General features: G+C 42.9%; 1 protein-coding gene and 1 pseudogene across 1 annotated transcript; both read left to right on the forward strand.

Moving 5' to 3' along the window:
* The first annotated feature begins 3,870 nt into the window (after positions 1-3,870).
* LOC126531035 (serine hydroxymethyltransferase, mitochondrial-like) lies at positions 3,871-19,494 on the forward strand. The gene is made up of 12 exons (XM_050178410.3): positions 3,871-3,980; positions 11,215-11,370; positions 11,653-11,732; positions 12,524-12,724; positions 12,855-12,936; positions 13,052-13,174; positions 13,272-13,411; positions 14,848-15,010; positions 15,725-15,824; positions 16,710-16,865; positions 18,646-18,753; positions 19,277-19,494. Exons 1-12 carry the CDS (start codon positions 3,924-3,926, stop codon positions 19,405-19,407), a joined length of 1,497 nt encoding a protein of 498 aa, XP_050034367.1. The 5' UTR covers positions 3,871-3,923; the 3' UTR covers positions 19,408-19,494.
* LOC140218400 (lysosomal acid glucosylceramidase pseudogene) lies at positions 4,652-8,986 on the forward strand (annotated as a pseudogene).
* Positions 19,495-19,503: the final 9 nt, after the last annotated feature.

Raw genomic sequence — 19,503 nt, forward strand, 5'->3', positions numbered from 1 at the left:
AAAGAGAAGCAGAGCTTAGAATCACAGACTCGAGAGCCAGGACTACTTCGAGCATTTCCTTCATCGAGCTCGCCGGCATCTTCTCTATGTGTGATCGCAAGGCCTTGAAGAGAGCACGTAGCACCTGCTGACAGTCCTCCTGTGGTGTTTTTTCATCACAACGCGATTGGGGTTGCTGCAGTACAGACACATAACTTCGCTGTTCCGGTTGTTCAGCAGTTTTCTCGTCTACGGGGCCTCTGTTCATTGATTTGACTGCTTTAGCCGGTCCGCTGCGCGATGGCACCACTGTGTCCTGGATTGCTGGAGAAGGCTTCAGGCTTGGAAAATCAGTTTCACTCTTTGAGCTCCATTTGATTTCGTCTGACTCTCTGTGACTTTCTGTCTTTTTCTTCGTCGTATTTTTCTCATCGTTTCCTGTTGGCCCCAAGATAAACGTTTTCTTACGCTTTATTGCCGCTGCCCGCGTAGGACACTTGCTATAACTAGCTGGATGACCACCACTACAGTTTGCACATAGAAAGTTCTCGCTGCACGTGCATGTTTTGAAATCGTGCGGTCCTCCACATCTCTTACACCGCTGCTCACCATGGCAGTACTTGGCCACATGTCCATAGCGCTGACACTTGAAGCACCGAGGTGGTGTCTCAACGTAGTCAATGGTCTCGTGTCTTGTGAAGCCCAAGTTGATCTTCTCTGGACCGTCTTTATTTGGAGCGAACGTAAGAACCACGGAGCTGGTTCGCCTGGACTCCCAATCGGATTCGAAAATTTGGACGCGTCGCGTGACTCTCCTTGCATGGTAAACACCTTGTGGTTTTAGGTATAGCAACAGTTCCTAGTCAGTGTACCACTTCGGTACTCCTCTAATAATGCACGTGTTTTGCAGGTACGAATTGGGCACTCGTGCTGAGATTGCAGTCCCTGAGATTGACTTGCAGCTGAGAAGGGAATTCACGTGCTCTCCTGTCTGTACATATAGAAGCAGGGCTCCTTGAGCAGTAAATCGACTCCTAACTGGCGATGTGCCAAGAATTTTTTTCAATTTCTGTAGACAGAACAATGAGATTTACTTTCTTCAGGTCGGCTTCTTCTGTGGCAGGCGTAACAATCACTGGGATTCCGACGGTCCTCCTCTTGCGGTGACGCGCAAGCCTGAAGCCTTCATCGTCCAGATGTGTGATGTCAGCTATGTCACAATCGTCAATAAGCGTAGACTCGTCGTCTGTTTCTGTAGCCTTGTATCGCTTACAGTCACGGTTGCTCTCAGGGTCAGTCGGTGGCCTCTGGCCCGGTGTCAGGTCAGGCGTAGTCATGACGGAGCTCTCGTCGCTACCAGATCGGGCTCTTCTGCAGGCTCCTATCGAAGCGAAGGAAGGCGAAGCCCCCTCCCCTCCCCGGCCTCCGGTAGGGAAGGTACCTTGGCGAGTCGTCCGACGTCTTCAACAAATCTATTTGACAAAACGTCGAAAAAAATAAAAAACACTAGGGAGCGAGACAGCAGTGCGACTGTGTCGAATCCAACTTCTTTTTCTCCCTGAATACATACTTTGGTAAAGAACGAAGCAAAATTGCGCGATAAACCGTCCAGCGACCTACCTGCCGACAAGACTACTTGTCAAGGCCATTTTGAGTCGTCCAGCGGGTTCCGAACTGTGCCACTACATCTCGCCGCATAAGAATCGGCGCTCGCAGGTAGCGTAGCCTAGAGTTACTGTATATGCTAGTCTAAGCTCCCTACGCTCGGTGCACACTCTCCTTATCAAAGGCTTCTCCATACGATTCCAATGGGTGCCCTCGCACATAGGTATCATAGGCAACGAGATGGCGGACAGCCTTGCCCATAGAGCGCTGTCTGGGAATCCTTTGAGAAAAGTGCCTCAAGAGGACAAGAGACTCTTCAGAGAAGCGGTGTCGTGCCACTTCCACTCTTTGTGGAGCTCACCTCACAAGCCATGTGTGACTAAGGGTCTCAAAAGAAACCAAGCCACTTTACTGCTCCGCATTCGCACGGGCTCTGCTCGTACCCCTGCGTGGATGTGTAAGACTGGCCTGGCGTTGTCACCATTATGTTCAACGTGTGGTGTGTGCGGTGACATAGAACATTACCTTATGTGCTGTACTCTGTATGACGCGGAAAGGAGCGTGTTATTCGGGTCCCTCAAGAGGACAGGAATTCCCCACAGTTCTATACAGGACATTGTTTTCCCGCGCGGGAACCGGTTAGATAGGAAGGAGGTTTCTCGCCTTCTTTTAAATTACCTGCAGGACACGGATTTGGCCTCCACATGGTGACCTTAGGTGTGACTATGTGTAGTGTAGTTGTGAGGTCTGTGTCTGATTTATATGATTTATGTATTTTAAGTGTCGCTACGGTGGAGCAATTGCCGGCAGCTACTGCAAGGCTAATCCCACCAGTAGCCTACAACCACTCAACTCAACAACTCAACTCAACCAAAGGTAGCATATACAGCAACTCTAGGCAAATTTGCAGACAGACAAATTTGCAATCGCAACTTATAAAAAATGCCAAAAAGTGAATATACTTAACCGATCTAACCATATTTATTATAAAAATTAGGGTAAACAGTGAAAAAATGACGGAAAACAACATGTAAACAAATCCTCGCGTCTGTCATTTTTAAATACTATCGAGATTCGACTGTACCAGGAGGCGCGGTTTCTGGCGCCATTTTTAAATGGCTTAGAGCGCTCCTACGCGCTCGCCGCTGCACTGTTTTGCTCCCCACAGTGTGTATTATTTTTTATTGATGAAATCAAAAAATCCGTCTTTTGGTCGATTTACCCTACTATACCCCCTTAATCCGGCACTGGCTATGTCGTGGGACGAGCAAGAGCACTGTGACCTCACGCAAGGAGCATCGTAGCCAACACAACTCGTGACGTAGCGTTATTGTTGTTATGCTCTGGGATGGCGCGCAAGGCAAGCAAGCTGGATGACAATAATTGTTTGGGGACAAGATAAGCCCTCAGGGGGCCAACATTTTTAGGGAGTGTATCTTTTGCAAGCAAGATACGGCCCAAAGGTATTTTTCTTACTTCTTTAAGTGTAGGGTTGCGACAACAAAACGCCCAAGAAATCACACCTCTGAAGTGTGTGTGTGCGGAAACAGAAATAAATACAAAGCTTTTTTTTTTTTCGCTACCCTTGACCTGAATTACTCGATGGGGCGAGCATTACTTCTACGAGAAATCAAATTGCCTAATTGAATAGTGACCTTAATTACACAAATTAACTTTTAAGTTAATTACTCTACGGCACATATTTCACTCTACGAATTGTAGCTAGTGAGTATGCAAGGCTATCCACTTGAAACGATTTCCCATGACTACGCCAGTTTCGAAATATCAATTAATTTTCAAAGTGTCCGACGAAATTCACTCGCTTTAAGTTACTTTTGCGCTTCAAAGCATAAAACAGCGTTTTCTTTCAAAACTAAGTGGAACAACAGTGCATCCGGTTAGTTTTAACCACCCGGGGTTCTTACCATGCCCCTAACGCTAAGTACCTCATAAAATGAACAATGTGACAAATTATCTGGAACAATGACAAAGTACTGTTTGGAACTCATTCACCACTACAATATTTAAACGCTCATGTCAACATACAAGCTCCGAGGTCTCGCCCGCGTGCGATGAAGTACGGAGTTGCAAAGAGTACAAGTGACACGAGACCGCACAACCCCTTTCTAGGAGACAAACATCGTGGCCTGTCTCCCGCTATCGCCGAGAAAAGATAAAGCCGTGGACGGGACGAACACGCACGGAGCCGCTGAATGGCCCGTCCAAATCAAATTCACCCCACAAGGGCGAAAGACTGATAACCTTCCCAGATAGATGACGCCACTTATGTCTGACTTCCAACAGACAGCGCGTGAGTGAACGTGCTGCGTTCTCCAGGCATGTCAGCGTTGTTGTGTAGCGTGCACGGAGTGCGTGCGGCGGCATGTGCGTTCACGGTGAGTTGTTTTACTATAAAAATAGCTGTTTGCATGTGCAAGGCTTAGAATACGTAAGCAGCAACGGAATCTCGTTTAGAATTACGCCGATAACGGCGTCATAAACAAGCTGCAACCGTATTTCGCAATGTCGACATAGGTTTCGTTGAATCGACTCGTACGTGCCGCCTCGCCGTGCCTTTTGCGCTAAGCATGCTGAAAAATATGACGTTTCTCAAAGTCCCACTACACGCACAAATTCTAGGCATGTTTGATGTCGTAAACAAAAGGTTTTCGGTGTTTTTTTTCAGTTGGGAAGTTGCTCTCCTCAATCCAGCGACAGATGTCGCAGCGCGCGCCAGCAGCTAGCAGACGATTTCGCTTCAAACCCCGCATGCATCTTGAACTGAAAATGAACAAAATATCCATAATTCTTGTCTACTCAAAAATCCCTTACAATTTTCAGATGTTGAAACCTTCTCTTATCTATTCTGCTCGCGTTGCGGTAACAGTGCCAGGTCATTTGAACGCGGTCGTATTCCACTCGGGCCGCGCGTCACCCTCCCCTTCAAAATTTCTTAAAATTAGGTCGGTTACGAGGTCGCCAGGTCACATAGCCCAAGAACCAATGACACCACTGGGACTTTGCAGTAGGGTTTTGGAGCGTCAACGTCTCCCGACGCCCTTGAATCATGGCGAAAATTGCGATCGTCGCAGCGCTGCTGTTCGCGTTTCACGGTGTCGTGAGGAACGCTTGCGTGCACAGGAACTTCGGCAAAGGTAGTACCGTGTGTGTGTGCACTGCAGAACACTGCGATCTCCCGGGAAGTGTGGCGAAGCAGGAAACTGGTGCCGCGGGTGTCTACGAGAGCGGTAAGGACGGATCTCGGTTTCTCTCGACGACTATAGAGTTTTCGCAAGTCGACATAAATTTCACTGCATTGCCGCGATCGCACAGTGTCATTCGCGTAAGGCCGAATGTAACTTACCAGGGAATAATAGGCTTCGGCGGATCCTTCACCGACGCTGTTGGCAGCAACTTGCTTCGCCTAAAAGAACCGCTTCGCACCAAGCTTCTGGAAGCGTACTACTCGGAGGAAGGTCTGAACTACAACATGGGACGAGTGCCAATCGCGAGCTGCGACTTCTCGATGCGCGTGTACTCCTATGACGACGCTTCCGACGATTTCGAGCTTGCCAATTTCAGCCTCGGATCGGAAGACATCTATTTGAAAATCCCTTTTATCCGACAAGCCCAAGAACTGAACAAAACGGACCCCTTGTGGCTGATTGCGAGTCCATGGAGCGCTCCAGCTTGGATGAAAACAAACAATGACATGAGTGGCAGAGGTACGCTTCGAGGAAGGCCGAATGGTACATATTACAAGACGTGGGCACAGTACTTTATCAAGTTTCTGGATGCTTACAGAGATCACAACATCAGCTTCTGGGGCCTCACCCCACAAAATGAACCGACATCAGGCTTCGTTCCATTCTACCCTTTCCAAACGATGGGTTTCACAGCTGCCAGCCAGCGAGATTTCATCAAGTTTGACCTGGGCCCTGCTCTTGAAGCCGCAGGCTATGGATCTGACCAGGTGAAGCTGTTAATTTTAGATGACCAACGAGCTTTTCTCCCATACTGGGCTAATGTTGTCCTTGCTGATGCTGAAGCTGCAAAATATGTTTCTGGTATTGCCTTTCACTGGTATTGGAATCACTTAAGGGGAGCCCACGTGCTTACAGAAACTCACAAGAGGCACCCCGACAAGTTCCTTTTGGCGACAGAGGCATGTGAAGGGTCATCGTCTCTCTCAAAGAACAGGGTACTCCTTGGTAGCTGGAAGCGTGCTGAAAGCTATGCTTTGGACATCATCCAGGACTTACACCACTGGACCACAGGCTGGATCGACTGGAACCTGGCTTTGGATACCATGGGGGGCCCAAACTGGGCACACAACTATGTTGACGCTCCAATCATTGTGAATGTGACATCCAAGGAGTTCTACCAGCAACCAATGTACTATGCCTTGGCACACTTCAGCAAGTTTCTGCCACGTGGTTCAAGAAGAATTGAATCTGAACCGGCGCGCAAACTTGACACTATAGCATTCCTCAGACCGGACAATGCCATAGTGCTGGTGATTCTGAACAGGCGTTCTTCTTTGAGAACTTACACTGTGGTGGATGAACTACTAGGTAGCCTAAATTACAGCATACCAGGAAATTCTATTCAGACTTACATTTGGTGGCTTTCCTGAGTCCTGAAGCTTAGCTACCTTGCCATAACAAATTATTAGCTATCCAGTGTATTTGTGTTCAGGATATACATGCATTCTTTCAATTTGTGATTAATTTATCCTTTTCAGGTGTCAGTTAATTATGTTTATTGGAAATTCAGTATCGCCCCATTTTCTGCATCTTCAGAATCGTAAAAAAGTGTACAGCTGAAAAATGAATTAAGAATGTTTAATTCTTCCATGAGTTCTGTCAAGCTTACAGAATGTGGACTCCATGTGGTGAACTCGACAAGAACATCAGATTTGAGTGTAGAAGGTGCTAAACAAGTGGACTTGGCAGGTGTAAGGCATTTCCTAGGAGTACTCAATAATGTGGGCTGCTTTTTGCCAAATTTCTTCGCTGCCATGGCACCCTTAAGACTTTTGCTAAACAAAGACATCGTGTGGGAAATGATGGCATCGGCCATTTCATGTCAAGTATGCTTGAACAAAACCCATTTAGCCACTTGAAAAGTATGTCTGATGCAAGATGTGAAAAACAAAAAAGAAGTGAACCCGCTTCATAATGACATACGGACATGGAGAGCAAACACCCAGACGTCTATTTTGCAACTAGTTTTACTAAAACGCTTGACACGTTTTATTCAAGCTTGCAGCACAGGTCCATTGCAAAGTGTTTTAAGATGTATGAAACATGTTTTATGTTATTTTCACTGGTGCTATTGCTTTTGATGGACTATAATGGCGTGCACCATCATGCACACAGCGCCTGAAGGGGTTACGTTGCAGTTGCGAGTTGCTCAAGCATGAAGAACCTGAAATTTCAACAAGAGACTGGTTTCTCTTTCCTTGTGCGCTCTTTTTTTCCCATGGCTATCTGTTGTACAAAGGCTTACAAGACTAAAATGCCATACTAAATACATATGCCATGGTTTAGGCAAGTACTGTATACAAGTTCTGTGCCGCATGCACTGTCTTACCTCCGTCAATATTAGCTTGCACTACCCCTGAAGTGGGTAATTCACACCCATCATTAAGTTGTTTTCTTTTCATCCTTCAAAAATTTAGACAAGTAACATAAAGTTACAGTTGTTTTCTGTCTAAGCATACCCACTATGGAACCATATTGGCACTGACATTGTACTGATGAGGATGAGGTCACAAGTTCATTTCCTGGCTGCAATGTGGTCACATGCCGAAGTTGTTGAAATGCAAAAAAACACTCGTGTGCCAAGTATTGGGTGCTTGTTAAAGAACCCCAGGCAGTCAGGATTATTCTGGAGTCCACAACGATCGCTCTGGTAAGTGTTGCGATACTTTGTGACTACACCCATCAATCAGTCATTATGTCTAGACCAAAAACGAATACCCATTGCCATATATAGTCAAACACTGGCTGTATACCAGTTTACAGAGATCTAGCTAACCATTTATAGGCATTCCGGATCCAATGGCCACCTCATCTTGTGGTAGCAGTCAGTGGTTTTAGTTGTGACAGTGTGTTAGTTGCTGTGGCTCCATTATGACACAAATTTCAAATGGAAAAGGACCATATACAAGGTGTCACTTTTGCTTAGGATTCAGTGTCCTCAATTAAAAGTGAAAAACATTTAAAAATGTACACTGAAATCATTTTCACAGATTTGGTTTAGCTAAAAGAAATGAGTGACCTAGATAGAAAGACCTGCATATGAATCAGACAAGTGCACAAGCTGAGGCATGAGCTTGACTATACTCTTTCTCAGTAGTTCCTTGCAGCACTGTGGAACCTACACAAATTCTTAACGAATAGGAAAGCCAACTGCCCCTCAAGATGTACTAATCCACGCCACGTCGTCTGCTTAGCGTCTGGGTGCCATCCTGTCGGTACATGCTCCATGCTTGACGACAGGCTTGACAGGCTTGACAGGCTTGACGAAAAAAATGTTTTGACGCCATAACCATAAGCTTCGTTTACATGGATGCGACAGTGGGGCTTTGCTTCAGCTGTATGCTTTCTCTGCTGTTACCTTGCAGCCTCCTTAGCAAGTAATAAGGGCAAACATTCTCATAAATGTGCACCTGTGGCAGAGCATCTACTCAGCATCTACTTGGCATTTGTTTGCTACCATCGTCACATTCCATGCTGTTAATGCTTCGACCTCAGCTTGAGATGAGGCTTAGTGATGACGAATTTCGCCACTTGTTTCTTGTTGATAGGGCGGAGAGCCAGTAACAAGCACGAATTCAGATCGAAGTGGGTAGTCGGCTGTAAAGGCGCTGCAATGTTGCTGTAGTTGATCATGGTTAGGGTGGCCATTACGGTTATTGGCAGTAACTGCCACAGTGATTCTCGGTATATGACGGTTATGCGCAAAGGCCATGGCATGTCACGTATCACTGTACCATATCATGTAGCGAGCAAAAATAAAAAACTCTAGTGCAGCCAGTAATCGGCCAGTTACGCCCGGAACTGCTGCGCAAGGATACTGCCTGTGTACGCCTCGTGCTTTCAGTAGTGTTGCAAGGTAGTTGCGAGTATAGTTCTCATCTACATAGAATTTCGTATTGAGAATACTATAGAGGAAAGTCCGGCACTGTATTCATACAGTAGCTGTCGCAACGATGACTAGCATGTGAACTTATCTACGATTTGACACAGCTTGGTTAATAAATTTCATTATGGCTTCTTTTTATTTGCTTAAAGGCTCATTTTCCATGTCATGAAATGCTTGAATAACATCGTTAAAACATCGAAATATGGCTGCAAATCTTGTACGATCAAAAATAAACATTTATTTACTGGTGCACGGATCACCCGCTTCTCTCCCTGCTGCGTTCCTTCACAGCTGCCACTGTGAACTGGAGGCTGGTAGCAGCATGGCCACTCACTACACGGAAGTTCCAACCCGCGTTTATCTAGAGCGTCATCGAAAGTAGGGTGATACTCGGCAGCGGGGGGAACGCGTACCACTACCTGTAGTGCCAAAAATCTTGCTCAATAAAAGTGATTCTCTGTTGCTTTAATGATAGCAATTAGAGGCTAGCCATTGCAGTGAAACAAATTTTTGATGAATGTTGTTAGGAGCCAGAAGGGTGAAGTTTAGGCAAATTCATGAACTGCTCATTTTTCACATAACATCTCTGAACAGCAATACTGATAGTGCATGCGTACACTAGCACCATATTTTTCTCGTGTTCTTAATCTGCTCTTGTTTTCCAAAGCAGTGAACAACCAACAAGCTCAACTTGCTGAAGGTATCTTAGATCATCGCACTAATAGAAAAAAAGAAACACATGGTTAACTGAACCAAAGGGTTATTTTAGGCGCACAGTTAAGAGGAAGCTTTAGCTCGGGTGCTCCTATCTAAATACATGTAAAAGCAGAATTCATTTTTCTCGGTAACAACTGCACCAAATTTGACTAGGTTTGTTGCATTTAAAAGAAAAACTCAAAATATAGTGACTGTTGGTTTCAAATTTTTTATTTAAATCGTTAATTTTTTCTTAAAAATTGGCAAAGAGAAAATTTCAGAAAACGATACCATCACGTTTATAACTTTGTACCTCAGCAAGGAAAAATCATATCACAATTCCGTTAATTGCATCTGATAGTACATCTAAAGCGGACAAAATTGATATGTTACACGTAAACCTAAAAAAATTCAGCAATATGGAAATACAGCTTTTGTATAACTCTTGTGCACAACGTAACAAACTCGCGTAAAATATATATTAACATATACAATTTGTCTGCTTTGAATGATCTAATAAATGCCATTTACAGAACCACAATATCTGTTCTTGATGCCGAGCTATTCATTTATAAACTTTGTGTGTCAATTTTTTATCGAACTTGCGAATCCTTTAGAATTTTTAAAACAAAATTCAGGCCCTAAATCAAAATTCCGCTCTCAAGACTCACTAGAATTTAACTTTCTCTTTTAAATGCAACAAATTTCATTGAAATCGGTCCAGGGTTTATCTCAGAAAAGCGTTTTTGCATTTTGCATGTATTTGAGTACGCCGCGTCAGAGGCCCAAGCTAAAGCTTCCTCTTAAGTGGAAGTAGCAATAACTTTAATATAGGATTGAAGCTCAGAAATAAAAGACATTCAATGTATACATCTATGCTTGTTCCAAGTATAAGCTTATTTTCACCACGATAAAAAGTTCATGGAAATAAATTCTTGCTACTAATGCCATTTAAATGGGCTGTTGGTCTGTACTCACCTTAGTTTTTCACTGCCACTTTATGCATACCAGATATTATCAAGCATATTCCTCACAGTGTTTGTGATGTGTATTTGCTCACTCAGTACATACGGCTCACTCAGTACATATGGCTTGTTTGTGTGTCATAGACGAGACCACCACGAACCCACTATCTGTGCACACTTTAACACTACACATGATATTTGGCTAGCAAAAAGAAGTAGAGCTAATATAACTTGATATACACAGATATATTACTGAAGTGGTCAACAGTGGTCAAACAAGGGATGTTTCAACAACTGGACCTGTCCTTGTCAAGGCAACAGCCTTTTGTTATTGCCTTGACGAAATTGTGTGCTAATGTTAGCACCCCGACAAGGATAGGTAATCTTGTTGAAATGTTGGCTCCAGACACATTGCTTGTTTGACCACTGTTAACCAATTGATGACTCCAATGTTCCTTTGGACCTGTGTTGTTTAGGTATCGCTGAAAAACGGGTAAAGATTTCACCTGAGTTTCCATGTAGATAGGCCCCAAAAATAATTGGTAATATCTTGTGTGAATGAGAGGGTGACTACAAAAAGAAGCATACTTAAATTCCTCTAGGACAAAAAAAAAAAATATGTGATGGGTAAAGTGTCTCAATTTTCAAAACATTTAAAAACAAAGAAATCTGAACAATATGTGTAATGGTTACACTTGTTTACCTGCTGTAGCAATGTTCCTGTCATAAAACGGCAGCTTATGGCAGCTAATGTTGAAAGGCCATATAGTAACGGCTGTTGTCTTTAGAACACCATTCTTTCCCCTGCCTATTTCAGAAAACTGTCACACGAGGCACAACGCCTTTGCTACAGAGGCTGTGTCATGCAGCAGTTGGCCACGAGACGCTGCAACAAGAAGACCCAGAAATGTGGGAGCTAGTCAAGGAAGAGAAACGACGCCAAATCTCTGGTTTAGAGCTTATTGCATCTGAAGTATGTTCCTTGCACTTGTCACTGATAAGTCTTGCTTTGCATTCCAATAAGTTCAGCATCCTTTCAAATTTTTCGAATTTAGCCTGATTTTGCATGCTTGCTTCATTTTAAGATGTGTATGAACATTGTTGGCACATTCTCATTCTGAGACACCGGAGAGTTTATGCATTGCAGGGAAGCACATGCCAATACTTATTTAAGACACTCGGGGTTGTATGATTTAAATATTTGCAGACATGTGCATATCTGCTTCTTTAACCCTTGCTATACTTTCACTTTCAGAACTTTGCTAGTCGATCTGTTCTCGAAGCACTGGGTTCCTGTCTAAATAATAAATACTCGGAGGGATATCCTGGTGTGAGGTATGTTTACTGTACCTTCGTGCTATGTTGGTTATTAGTGCAAACTTGAAAAATTAATGCAAATACATTTAAAGGAGTCAATTTTACTCATTTCATTGCAGCCTTGGATTTATGTAATGCAAATGCATTAGACAATGCTTGAATGGAACTCGAAGGGACCGAAAGAAGTCTTCCGTTTATCTGAAGTTTCATTTAAGAAAAGGGCACAAATATCACCAACAGTACTTTTACTCGAGAAGTGCTAGACTGTTTTAATATTAGTTTGTTTAAACAAAAAAGCTCTTCTAATACTGTAGGTTCTTTTACACAAGGTTACACACACATACATAGAAAATTCTTTATGTTACTGTGTAGTTTTCACATTCAAAATAGCACTTCAGACTTTCAGACAAAAATATGGGTTTCGTTTAAATGAATTTTGTTGAAATTGTGCCTATAGCGATGGCCAACCATGATACCACCATTCCGTTTATCAGGCATTTCCATAGAAGCGAGTTTTGTTTACCTAGAGTCTACTGTACGTATGATTTGCTTAGTGTAGAACATCACTATTTAATTACAGATAAAGCTTGCAAGAGATGAAATTTCAGTATTGCATGTTAACACTGGTCATTCTGGGGGTCTGGGGGAAAAAAAGGTCTTATGGAAATATTTACACGTATTTACATTCTAAATGTGACACGACATTTTGCAAGAGAGCTGGACATTGCCTATATATGTTGAGGCTCCAAAGCTCCTCAACGCGTTTTCATTTCCGTAAACAAAACGTCTCCCCAAATGTGTATCTACAGGTACTATGGTGGCACAGAAGTCGTGGACAAAATCGAACTCCTTTGCCAGAAACGAGCACTCGAGGCATTCAGTTTAGATCCCAGCAAATGGGGTGTCAATGTCCAGCCATATTCCGGGTCACCTGCAAACTTTGCTGCCTACACTTCCGTGCTGAATCCTCATGACAGGATCATGGGACTTGACTTGCCAGACGGTGGCCAGTAAGTGCCTTTAAACAATGCTTTTGAAGAAGTGCACTTTTACTTGCCTATTTTCTGGCATTCTCTTTTCACTAAGGAAAGGAACCTTAATTGTGACCTAAAACATAATGATCTCATTTTCTTTTACCAGCCTTACCCATGGTTACATGACAGACCAAAAGAGGATATCAGCTACATCTATCTACTTTGAATCGATGGGTTACAAACTAAATGTGAGAATCGTCTTTAAATCTTCCTTTTCTATGTGCTTGGAGTCTATGTAATGTATTTTGTGTTGCTTTTTAGCATATTTACTTCATAGTCTTCATCTGACATTTCATCCTTTAGAAAGAAACCGGACTAATCGATTATGAGAAACTGCATGATATGGCACGGCTGTTCCGACCAAGGTTGATCATTGCTGGAACAAGCGCTTACTCTAGGTTACTCGACTACAAAAAGTTCAGGGAGGTAAGTGAACCTACCGAATGTGAGAAGGCACAGTTGCAACTAATTGCAGGCTTAGTTAGCTCTTTGAATTGCAATGATTTTAGACTTGTGAATCCAGGTTTGCGACGACGTAAAGGCAATCCTGATGGCTGACATGGCTCACATTAGCGGACTCGTTGCGGCAAAGGTGATTCCTTCGCCTTTTGAATATGCCGATTTGGTTACCACGACAACCCACAAGACCCTTCGAGGTTCAAGGTAAGACTCCTAATTTCTTTACATCTGCAAAGCACATAGGGTGTGTGTGCATCTGTTTCCTGCCGAAGTTCACATTAGCCATAATTGTATCCATGGGACTTCTGGTACAATCCACTCATTCCTACCGCACTCCGACTTGGTTTACAGATATGTGGACTCCTCTAGAGATTGGAGCTAGAAAATAGCAAGCTCGAGCCTAATGTTCAACTGCTCCCGGAATAATCGTAGGAACCTTGTGATTAGAATTCTGCCGTACCTCGGCTGTAGTCCTAGCTTGAAGGCAAGAGTGCATGCGAGCACTACAAGCTGAAGTGCTGCACTTCGAATGAACCAGGCAAATGTGTTCCAAGCACTCAATTTCAATTCGGCCAATGTAAAGCATGCCAGGAGTGTGCAGCGGACCCTTGAAAGCGACCAGTCGAATTTAACATTAAGCTGTTCTCTTCCAACACGAGTTTCTTGTTTCTCATAATTTACTCAAGTGCAACTAGGATAAGCGAGCAACTTTGGTGAATTTATGAAAGTATGATATTGTATCAAAATATTAATGTCAGCTTTGTGCAACACATTGCACCAGCATAGCTAAGTGCAGCAGATAAGGAGAAAACTATTTATACCTCATTTTTAGTTACAATTAATGAAAGTTTCATAAGGGCAGCTCAGTCTTATAAACGTGTATCCTGTTCAAGCTGTAAAATGAAGTCTTTGAAGACATGGCTTGTGTTGCGCATTTAGATGAGCAGTTCTCATAAGGTATTTTTTTGTTCCTCCTACACTGCCATGGTATTTTCTCACACTATAGGCGACTATTGATAAACCTTCTCCTTACCCGCTCAGTATTTTGCAAGCTCTGCATGGTTGTGGTTTTACTAGTAACAAATAGTCTAAACGACTAACACAGTGACTAAACGACCACGGTGTTCACTTTCTGAACACAAAGTCAAATCTTTGATTTTCAGTGACTGCTGCCACCAGTAATTGATAGTGGCCAACCAGTAGCATAAATATGTGATACTCTCATACTAGAGTAAAAACACTTTTCAGGTTGCAAGGACTCCCAAGTATAGTTCTGTACCTTTATCCTTCCTCTCTGCACCAAACTGTCCTGCAACACAGACCCTTCCTGGTTAAACTTGGATCTCTTCATTTTATGTTCCTTGTTTTAACTGAAGATGCCAAACCTTAGATATATCATGACCTTTTCTCTCCAAAATGCACGTGTACTTTGATTTAGGTGCACATTAAAGAACTCTAGAAATTCATTCAGAGCCTACTCTCCCGCACTTCAACTATGCTACCTATCATAGCAGATGTGATGCCTTGGAACCCATCAGTCAGTCACCACAAAAATGACCCATACTGTCTCTTGTGTGGCATTGGTAAGGAATGCTGAATGTGGTGGTAAATGCTTGCATGATTGCTTTCCTTGTTTTCAGGGCTGGCCTCATCTTCTATCGCAAGGGCGTGAAAGAGGTTGACAAGAAAGGGAAGGAAATTATGTACGACCTGGAGCAAAAAGTCAACTTTGCTGTGTTCCCATCGCTTCAGGGTGGACCCCATAACCATGCCATTGCCTCTGTTGCAGTTGCCCTAAAACAGGTATGGCCCAGAGCTTAGAGGGAAAGGCTATTAATATGATACAGTAGAACTCGGATATATAGAATCTGATGGAGATATAGTTTGATATATAGGTAATTTGATATACATAAAATAAAAATTTTGTACAAAAATTTTTAAGGGAATTTTTCTGCAGTTTTAACAATAATTTGTTATATGTGGGTTCGATATATCCGGATTCGACTATAGTTGTATCAGATGTTGTGTGAGAAAGTGACATCGCTTATACATTCCTTTGTACAGCACCACACAATCCTCGTAAAGCCCCGTTGCTTTTTGAATCATGTACCCTCAAAAACAGTATGAAAGGGGCATCGATTTATTTAGAGTTGTGATTACTGTTCACTTTAGAGTTCACAAACATGGTATGTGAACATGCAGTATTCCCATTGAGCAGTTGACCTCATGGAACGCTTCTGTATTTGACAAAGCTCCAGTGCTGTTGTGGCCTCTTGAGTGAAAATTTGGCTGTTCCTTGCCACAGTACACACCAATGTATGCAGAGGTTCAGTCCAGTGGCCTTTCTGTATTTCTACACAAGAGCTGTCTCTTTGTAAACAGAATGATAATAGCACAACATTTTTTTGTTGTGAACTATCTTTGTTAATAGCGGATAATTGCAGTGGAACAAGCTGCGGTGAGAAATGGCTGTTCTTTCGTCCAGTACAGCTATCCTGTGGATATTGTCATTTGTAGGCCACCACACCAGAGTTTCGCCAATACCAAGAACAAGTGCTCAAAAATGCCAAAGCGATGGTGACAGCATTGACGGAGAGAGGCTACACAGTTGTCTCAGGTATGTGGAGTGAATGGCAAAAGAGTGTTGTGTGGCAAATTACTGAACATTCATTTTGGCCCGTCATTTTAAACATGTTGCTTTCACAAATGTGCGAGAAAGAACAACACCTGCAAAACAGCTCTTTCGCCAATGCTTCACATAGCCATGCACACAGTCTCAACTTAAGTACTAAACATGATCTCTTAGTCTAGCATAAACCTAACCACACACTTTTAAGTTACACACTACACAGTTCATATTTCATGAAAAGTTGCTTCAGCATAAGCATTGATGTATAACAGTGGTGTAGCTGGTATCTCTTCCAAGAAGGACAGGCCAGAATCTGCCTAGTCATTTCATTTTAAGGGATTTCAGCCACACAACAACAAAAGTATGCCTAGTACTAGTATATGGTGGAAGCATATGTGGAATGCAAATGTTAGCACAAGTACTGTCATCCAGAACAACTTTATACAGACTCTTGTTGCAAAAACAGTTATAAGCTGTCCAGTGCGCTTTGCTGTCAGCAGCTCAAGAATACGGCATACAGCTAAACTTTTTCATGTCATTTGTGCACAGACAAATCATGCTTCTCGTTGAATGGCTGGCGCCTTGCACCCCAAGGCTACACATGGTATACGAGGAGTACCACAGCTGAGAGTGTTGTGTCAGTTTCAATCATTTAGGCTTCAAGAACAAGCGTCAACATTTGGGCATGTGCTTCTGCGTTCTTCCCTTATTGAACTGCAGTCATTACACTATGGCCGACGACACACTCAGCAGATGACTGCGGCCACTAAGCTTTCTTGCAATAAGCGGTAGTTTGCATTCACAAAGCTGCACTACTTGCTAATTCCTTTCAGGTCTAAAAATATTCTTACTGCTTTTATTTGACTTCTTTAGGTGGCACAGACAACCATTTGCTGCTCTTGGATCTGCGACCAAGAGGACTGGATGGTGCACGGCTGGAGGCAGTCATGAATGAATGCAACATCACTGCCAACAAGAACACTTGCCCAGGTGACAAGTCAGCCCTTGTCCCTGGTGGAATCCGCCTGGGTATGTGCAGCTTGCTTCCAAATCAGTTCTTGGTACACTCTACTTTGGTTAGCAGAGTTAAATAAAAAATTTTTTGTTTGTGTGTGAAAATAGGGACAGGCACAAGTTAGAAGGGCATGATGACAATCATGACGTTAATAATACCATTGTCACATGTTAAGGTCCTGTGATCATTGAACCGTAGAGTTTCCTACAATATACTAGAGGGAACTCTTGTGCTGCAGTCGTTGTCCTACCATGGGAAGTACATGAATTTGTCTGATCTTTGTGCTTGTGGATTCAGACGTTCTTGTGGCTTTGTATATTACACTATATACATATTATTGTCGTAAATTTCAGAGCAATCTATACTCTTCGTAGTGCAGAGGACGCCGCGAACACGCACAATCGCTACTAACTGCAACAATTGAGCTTGTCGAGGTGGCCAAATCGAAACGCGCCAAGCGTCTCAAGGCATTTCATGCCCGCGATAAATTCATAAGGGTGTTTCACATCGCTTGTCGATACATGCGTCGGTGGCTTAATGGTTTCAATATCTGGCTTCTGCGCTAGAGGTCCTGTGTTCAAATCCTGCCATCGGGCAATTTTAGTAATGTTTATTTAATTACTTATTACACAGTACATTGTTGAAAACAGAGTATTCATACAATAATTGGTTGAAAATGACGAGTCACAAAGCCTTTTGAAGCCAGAAGGACGAAATTTAGGCAAATCCATGTACTTCCCATAATTCCCATGCTAGTACAACCGCTCCCATTGTAGCTCCCGTAGACACTAGCGCCAGAGTGCGCTAGTGTCTCTATGCATTGAATGTTGCCATCACTGAAATTGCTGAAGGTCACTGAGGGTGTGCACTTGTGCCTAGAACAATCTACGACAAGTGAGCACACCTGAAGCAATTGGGCAGAAATTAGTTGGATAGGGACTGCTGCAGTGTGATTGGCAATTAAAGAAGAAAGAGCAAAAGACACTGATCCTGATTTAATTAAGAAAAGCAGCAAGTTTCGACAGCTCAAAATGCATATCTAGTCCCACCTCTAGTACAAGCACTGTACACACTGCTTGCACCATTTGGACAAGTCGTAATGAGCTCCGAAAGCGCTTGCATGTCCTCTGAAGCTGAGACCAAAACTATGTATCGTCCATTCAGTTACTGTCTACGATATCTGCCAAAACAGATGTGCTTAGCCACACCGGCATCATGCACTCCCATTGTAAACATGGAGGCAAGGAATGGACAAGTCACCACGTTATCAAACATGGCGGCACCCATGGAATCATTGTGAAAAGGGTCTATAAGTAGTGCAAAGATAGAAGTACTGCTCCACACAATTCACAGTGCATTTCTTTTTAAATCTGTGGTGCTTTCTGCACAATGTAAACCTCATTGATTGCAGATTACGTCAAGTCTCGTGTATTATGTGTGTACACCTTTGTGCTCCCAGTATGTGTTGCAGTATGTTTTGGCTACTTGTGCAAGCAGTGCACTGTGGCCACTAGTTGCAGAAACATGCCACTCCACTCTCTTGATAGTAAAATACAATGCATCACATCATATTTTCAGACATAAAAGTATGAAGCTTAATTTTGCATCAAATTACAATTTGTGTACCTATATTTTTAACATGCAATGTGCAATTATCTTGCTTGCAAATGCAGGCAGCAAGTGAAATTCCAGCCTTGCTAGCATTGGTGCAATTTATGAAATGGAGTAGTTTGTAGCATCTGTGAAAACACCGAAATAGGGAGGTTGCTCTTGCAACAAACTTGACTGTTTCAGGTGCACCTGCTTTGACGTCAAGAAACTTCAAGGAGAAAGACTTCCACAAAGTGATAGAATTCATTGACAGAGCAGTCACTATCGCCCTTGAAGCCAAGCCAAAATCGGGTAACTTTTTTTTTTCTTCTACTTTCAGTACCTTTTTATTAATGCCATTGTAACTACATTTTCATTCTAAACCTGTAAACCCATTCATATCAGTTGCAACTGACTACTTGAAAGGGTTGTGAATGTTCGGGCTTTTTGGTTTGACACCATGGGAAATCGTGTTGCAGAGACACAGAGAAGGACATAAAAAGATGACAGATGTGCACTATAAACAGATGCTTATATTGCCACTTATCGCCACTGCTCACGCAGTGGAAGGCTAAAAGCTCATTTCTTAATTTCAAATGCATAGTTAGAAATAGATGTCTTAATAGTCTGTGAATATTGTGCATCAGGTATGTATTGCAGTGTTGTAGCTTGATTACCTAGGGAAAGCTGAACTGTGATACACAGTAATGCAGTTGCTATACACGACCGTTTGAGAATTGACACAGAAAGATAGCTGTGTATTGTATATTACCCGTTTCCACTCTCACTCCACTGAACCTTTGTATTCATTTTATATCCATATTTTTTTCCACAGGAAAGACAGTCAAAGACTTCAAGGAGTTCATTGCTAAGGACGAGGGAACCAAGCTTAAAATGCAGGAGCTACGAAAAGATGTTGAAGCTTTTGCAGTCACATTTCCCATGCCAGGATTCGATGACCACTAGACACGTGAATTACTACTGTTCCTGTACATAAATGTATGAGACCTTCTTTTTGTTGATATTTGAATAAAGACTAGTTCAAAATTTAAAGTTCTTTTG

The sequence above is a fragment of the Dermacentor andersoni genome, chromosome 5, assembly GCF_023375885.2.
Source record: "Dermacentor andersoni chromosome 5, qqDerAnde1_hic_scaffold, whole genome shotgun sequence".
Lineage (NCBI taxonomy): Eukaryota > Metazoa > Arthropoda > Arachnida > Ixodida > Ixodidae > Dermacentor > Dermacentor andersoni.